The sequence below is a fragment of the Theropithecus gelada genome, unplaced genomic scaffold, assembly GCF_003255815.1.
Source record: "Theropithecus gelada isolate Dixy unplaced genomic scaffold, Tgel_1.0 HiC_scaffold_16037, whole genome shotgun sequence".
In the NCBI taxonomy this organism is placed as follows: Eukaryota; Metazoa; Chordata; class Mammalia; order Primates; family Cercopithecidae; genus Theropithecus; species Theropithecus gelada.
Window position 1 is genome coordinate 1 of NW_020257810.1, and position 6,483 is coordinate 6,483.

At 53.0% G+C, this 6,483-nt stretch overlaps 1 protein-coding gene across 1 annotated transcript; it reads left to right on the top strand.

Moving 5' to 3' along the window:
• The first annotated feature begins 1,152 nt into the window (after positions 1-1,152).
• On the top strand, positions 1,153-1,910 carry LOC112617331 (guanine nucleotide exchange factor DBS-like). Its single transcript, XM_025374091.1, has 4 exons — positions 1,153-1,200; positions 1,420-1,532; positions 1,599-1,702; positions 1,825-1,910. Exons 1-4 carry the CDS (start codon positions 1,153-1,155, stop codon positions 1,908-1,910), a joined length of 351 nt encoding a protein of 116 aa, XP_025229876.1.
• The last annotated feature ends 4,573 nt before the right edge of the window (positions 1,911-6,483 follow it).

A 6,483-nucleotide genomic window follows, 5' to 3' on the forward strand; every position in this document is an offset into this window, starting at 1 on the left:
CCTGGGTCTTGTGGCGTAGCCCCAGCTCCTCCTAACCCTGGAAGGTCTACCTGGGCCTGGGTCTTAGGACACAGCCCCAGCTCCTCCTAGCTCCTCTATCTCAGTGGCACTTTGTGTTTCTGGGTTAATTTCCAGGTGCCCACCCAGCCTCCTGTAGAGCCCACTCATGGGTACACCTTCCTCAGAGGAGACAGTCCCCACCGCACTACCCTTTATGACATAGAACGCTGAGCCTTCCTAACTATACACACAACTCTCTCTCATTTCGTAAGAAAATGGAACTGCTAAGCATTTGAAACAACATTCATTGTTAATGTCAGAAGCAAGAAAAAGCTGCCATGTGTTAATCATTCCAGTGAGGGTTACACCAAGAAGTGTCTGTTGCACCTTCTGTGCTGTGCCTGGTCCACGCACCAAGGCTGGAGGTGCAAAGGGGACAGGTCCCGGAGGCTCTGGAAGGGCAGAGAAGCCAGGCATGGAAGGGTAGGGAGGGCCCTCAGGGTCGCCAGCCTCTCCCACAGAGACAGCACAAAGGAAGGCCTAGGTGTGAGAATGGATGTGGGGGACACAGAGGCGGAGGCCACATGGCAGGAGGGGAAACAGGCTGGTGGACCAGGGTGCACGGGGCCTGGAGAGAGATTTGGATCTCATTCTTTGGATGATCCTGGAGTGTGGGGAGTGATCCTGGCTACTCTGGGCACCACAGGGGCAGGAGCCAGTACAGGCCACTGGGTGAGGGCAGGCAGCCCAGTCACCGTCCTCCTGCTCCAGGCCCTGCAGCCGGCAGCAGCCCTCCTCAGCCCACTGCACACAGCACCAGGAGGCTGTGAATCTCCCCACTCTGTAGGAACAGCTGCCGCTTTGCGGTTCCCCATTCCCCAGGGGAACGTGTCCCATGACATCTGTGCAGCCTCCGCTGTGTGCCGGGCACAGTTCTAGGCCCTGGAGACAAAGCAGAAACAGCACAGACAGGAACCTCCGCTCTCACAGCAAGGAGAAAAGAGGAGTGAGGCTTGGGGAGGTTGGGCAGGACAGCTGTGGGGGGAGAGGGAGGGCAGAGGAGGGGCGAGTCGGGGAGTGCCAAGGAAGGCCTCAGCAAAGCAGCATGGAAATAAGACCCGAAGGCAGGGAAGTGCCCTCCGGGAGGCGGGTATGGAGGTGCAGAGGCCCTGGGGTCGGGAGCTCTGTGTGGAGACCAGTGTGAGGCTGGGGCAGCTGGGCCCAAGGACAGATTCACAGACGCTTTCCATCCCCTCTGACGTGGTCATGACCTGCGGCATAGCCGCCTCCTGAGGCTGGAGCCCTTCCCCTGAGCCGGCCATGGCCAGGAGCTCCCACGGGGCAGGGCACTAAGGACCAGTTCTCCGCCAGGCTCCTGTGGGGCTGATGCTGCCTGTGCCCCTGCCCATCTCCCACCAGGTTCCCGGGAAATACACGGTCGTGGCGGACCACGAGAAGGGAGGCCCTGATGCGCTGGTCGTGAGGAGCGGGGACGTGGTGGAGCTGGTGCAGCAGGGCGACGAGGGCCTTTGGTAAGACCCCGTGCTCACCCCCGGACTGCCCCGCACGTGGCCGCTGCTGACCCTCGCCCTTTGCAGGTACGTCAGGGACCCGACCACTGGCAAGGAGGGCTGGGTGCCGGCCAGCAGCCTGTCCGTCCAGCTCGGCCCGTCCGGCTCGGCCCAGTGCCTGAGCAGCTCAGGTAAGGCCCACGTGCCCCGAGCCCACCCGTGACGCTGCCAAGGGCCCGTGTGCGAGGAAGCTGCTCCGCATGTGCCCCGGAGAGCAGACGCCGAAGCCTGTCCCCGCCTCATCTCCCCGCAGAGTCGAGCCCGGGGTCGGCCGTGCTGAGCAACTCGTCCAGCTGCAGCGAGGGCGGCCAGGCCCCCTTCTCCGACCTGCAGGGGTAGCGCCGCGCAGTGTGGGCGCAGGAGACCCGCGCGCTGTCTGGGGCTGCCACTGCGAGGGCTGGCGCGGCGTGGGGAGGGCGCAGTGCCCCCGGACGTCCCGCGGAAGGGGCACCTCACCGCCCCGACCCAGAGCGCCTGGCCGCGCGGGCTGCAGAGGACCCCTCCGGGGCAGAGGCTGGTTCCACGGAAGACCCCGGACCCCTGGGACTTCCTCGGAGACTCCAGAGCCCACAGAGGACGGGCCGCAGGAAACAGCCCCGGGCAGGAGGCGGGGCAGCAGCATCTCCTGGCTCCGCCCGCTGCTTCTGCCTCCGGACGGTGCTTCCAGGGGACGGGCAGACCACGGTGGAGCGGCTTCGGCAGAAGTGGATGATTGACAATGGCCTGAGGAGAGCGGGGTGTGGGAACTCTTTATCTTTTACAAGTTTTAGGATTTTTTTTTAAGCAGGGATCAATCCCGTGGCCATTTTTTGTGGTACTTTGGCCTCAATTCTTTACCAGGAATCACTGTGTTTACATGAAATGACAATTTGATACTGTATTTGATAGAAAACTATTTTTTGTTACCGGGGTTTACATAGAAGCACGCTGTTTATACCATTAAATGACTTTGGGGGACTCTCCCATGGGAACGGATGCCACTCCCTGAAGCTCCCTGGTCACAGGTGGGTGAAAACGTGTCCCTGGGTGACATCAGGTGGTGTCTGCACCACCAAAAGCGGTTAGAAGCCAAGGAGATTCCTTTACCTACCTAGGGTTCATTTTCAAAAGAAAATTTAAACTATAATTTAAACAATTAACCTTCTTTTCTACAAAAAAAAAAAATGCAGGGACTTGATTTTTTTAAAGAGCTTCACTGAATTAGGATATTTTTATTGCTTTTAAAGAAAATACGAAGATGCAGTTTCCGCAGGGTGTCGCGTGGACCAGTGCTGCTGACCGTAGCTCAGAGAGCCCTGCCCCTGCCTCACTGCACGGCAGCCTCCTCGGAGGCCACACCTCCACTCCCCTCGCCACGCACCCCCTGCCTCCCACCCAGGTCCACCTGCCACCTGGTGACCCCCTTGAGTACAGAAGTGTAAGTGGGGAGAGTATTTTATTCAAGTCACAGCAGAACTGGAAAGAAAACCTCTCCTGCTTTACCCTTCTTGTGTTTCAGAAACAGATTCTGTTCTTTTAAAGCCTTTTCGGTGTCTAGTCTGCAGATGTTTTTGTATGTGTGCACCTCTGACCATGTGTGTACGTGTGTGTCTTGCTGGAGAGGACGTATTCGCTGTCCCCGTGCTGCTGGACGTGCTGCCTCACAGCCTCACGGGTCCTAGCCCCAGCCCAGTGGAGGCGGGCGTGGCTGCATTCCCCTCACGCTTCCCCCTCCGGGTGGCTTGCAGCTGTCACTGGCCAGACCTCCAGGGTGCGGAATCAAACAGGAAGCGTGCAGAGACTCAGTAGCTTTTCCTCTGATGTGTAAGTTATTTGGAACGTGCTGTGTCCTGCGATGTCCCTGACGTACTGTGCAGGCGCGGTGCCTCCGTCTCATCGCGCAGCTGCGCGCCCTTGTGTGACCCTCCCCATAAAGGCACTTTACAGCTTCATGTTTCATCCACTGTCACTTTTTTTTAAACTGCTGATGTAAATGGAATTTTAAAAGCAGAGTTCTTTATTGTATGGATGAAGTCTGAATAAATATCAGCAACTCCTGCCATCTGCCTTTGTCTGTCAAGACACAGAACGTCTTAGCGGTCAGGGTTTCCAGGGCTGCGGTGCGCCGTGCTTGCACATGGCAAGTCATTGTTGGGACGGAAAAGAAGCCTGCAGTGAGCAGGGCCCAGGGTGCAGCTCAGGCACCAAGCAACCCCTTTGCTTTCTTCTGTCAGACAGCGATGATGACAAAACAGCAACAAGGTTGTGAGTGTCGGAAACGCAAAGGCAGCAGAGGAAGCGTAGAGGAACCATTACAGAATCCCAATGCAGCTGATACGCTCCAGACCAGAAAAGGGAGCATAAAGAGAGGGTATTGATCCAGTAGAAGAAGGGAAGGGTGGAGAAAGGGGACAGCACGGTGAACAGGAAACAACGTATGACGGAAGACACAGCCCAGATGTGTCTGACTCACAACAGACATGATCATCTTATGCTGGCCTCCTGGAAGAGCCTCAGATCAGACGTGGTAAGTCACTGCTTAGAGACCATCAAGCAAAATTATATAAAGATTGAAGATTTAAAATAAAAGAAGACAGAACAGACAAACGCCATAAGAAAGCTGATGTAGCAGTGTCGACATGAAATGGAATTCAGGACAGTTCATAGAGTAAAGGGGGGCTGCGCGGCAATCAGAACTCGTAAGCAACTGACTGTAAAGCTCAAAACATAGCAAAGTTGGCAGTCGGGGTGAGATGTTGACTGTCACGAAAAGTGATGCCTGTTTGTCCCTAAGCAGAGAAATCTGTGTTATTTTCCAGCACACGTGGAGCACAAGCAAAATATTTACAAAACACTGGCAAGATCATGGAAGCAGTGTTTGGCAATTTAAAAGCTTGTTTCGGCCGGGCGCGGTGGCTCAAGCCTGTAATCTCAGCACTTTGGGAGGCCGAGACAGGCGGATCACGAGGTCAGGAGATCAAGACCATCCTGGCTAACACGGCGAAACCCCGTCTCTACTAAAAATTACAAAAAACTAGCCGGGCGAGGTGGTGGGCGCCTGTAGTCCCAGCTACTCGGGAGGCTGAGGCAGGAGAATGGCGTGAACCCGGGAGGCGGAGCTTGCAGTGAGCCGAGATCTGGCCACTGCACTCCAGCCTGGGTGACAGAGCGAGACTCCGTCTCAAAAAAAAAACAAACAAAAAAAAGCTTGTTTCTAACTCATGGGATGCGGGGAGTCGGCTCCCTAGAACTGGACCGAGTACGCAGAACCACGTGAGGAAACAGCCATGGCCAGCTCAGGTCGGCGTCGACAGCTTAGTGGTGTCCGACTTTATACATGACAAAATAAACGACTTAACCATTTAAGCCAAAAAATAAGACCAGCGTAACCCAAAGAGAGTATTTAAATATTTCTGTCAATTAGGACAATTGAGAAAAGAGAATAACAAAATCAAAAGTAAAACTCAAACTTTGTACCTGAAAAATACAATAAAACTGACTAATTTATAGAAAACCTAAGACATTCCATATCAAATAAAAATTTTTAAATATGAGCAAGCCATTATGAACACCTTTCTGCCAATATATTTGAAAACAGAGAAATAGGATTTAATTGTTAGAACTGGGTCAAGAAGAAATAAAATACTTGGGTTGATGAATAACAATTACAGAAATTGCATTGCAGTAAAAAAAAAAAAAAAAAAAAAGACCCCAAACAGATACCAGACCTAGGCGATTTTATAAGCATACAAAAATATTTACAAAAACTATTTTAGGGCCGGGCGCGGTGGCTCAAGCCTGTAATCCTAGCACTTTGGGAGGCCGAGACTGGCAAATCACGAGGTCAGGAGATCGAGACCATCCTGGCTAACACGGTGAAACCCCGTCTCGACTAAAAAAAAATACAAAAACTTAGCCGGGCAAGGTGGCAGGCGCCTGTAGTCCCAGCTACTCGGGAGGCTGAGGCAGGAGAATGGGGTGAACCTGGGAGGCAGAGCTTGCAGTGAGCTGAGATCCGGCCACTGCACTCCAACCTGGGTGACAGAGCGAGACTCCGTCTCAAAAAAAAAGAAAAAAAAAAAACTATTTAAAAGAATATAACGAGAAAGCAACTCAATAAAGTTATGAATCAAGTTTAACCTTGGTACCCAAACCTGACAAAGATTATGTAAGAAAAAATCAGCTGGGCCAGGTGGCTCACACGTATACTTCCAGCACTTTGGGAGGCCAAGGTGGGAGAATTGTCTGAGACCAGGAGTTTGAGACCAGCCTGGGCAACATTGCAAGACCCCATCTCTACATGAAATTTAAAAATTAACCAGGCATGGTGGCGCACACCTGTAGTCCTAGCGACTTGGAAGCTGAGACCTTACAAGTGAGCCCAGGAGTCCAAGGCTGCAGTGCAGTGAGCTATGATGATCACACCACTGCACTCCAGGCTGGGCAACAGAGCAAGACCCTGTCTCTCAAAATCAACCAAACAAAAAGATAATATAAGAAAAAATAAAATTGGCCGGGCGCGGTGGCTCAAGCCTGTAATCCCAGCACTTTGGGAGGCCGAGACGGGCGGATCACGAGGTCAGGAGATGGAGACCATCCTGGCTAACACGGTGAAACCCCGTCTCTACTAAAAAATACAAAAAACTAGCCGGGCGCAGTGGCGGGCGCCTGTAGTCCCAACTACTCAGGAGGCTGAGGCAGGAGAATGGCGTGAACCCAAGAGGCAGAGCTTGCAGTGAGCTGAGATCCGGCCACTGCACTCCAGCCTGGGCGGCAGAGCGAGACTCCGTCTCAAAAAAAAAAAAAAGAAAAAAAATTATGAAGATGAATGCAAAAATTCCAAATGAAATATAATTAAATAAAACCCAATTGTATGTTATAAGTAAAAGTAATACATTCTAAGCAAGTAAATTTATCCCAGGAATGCAAGGGG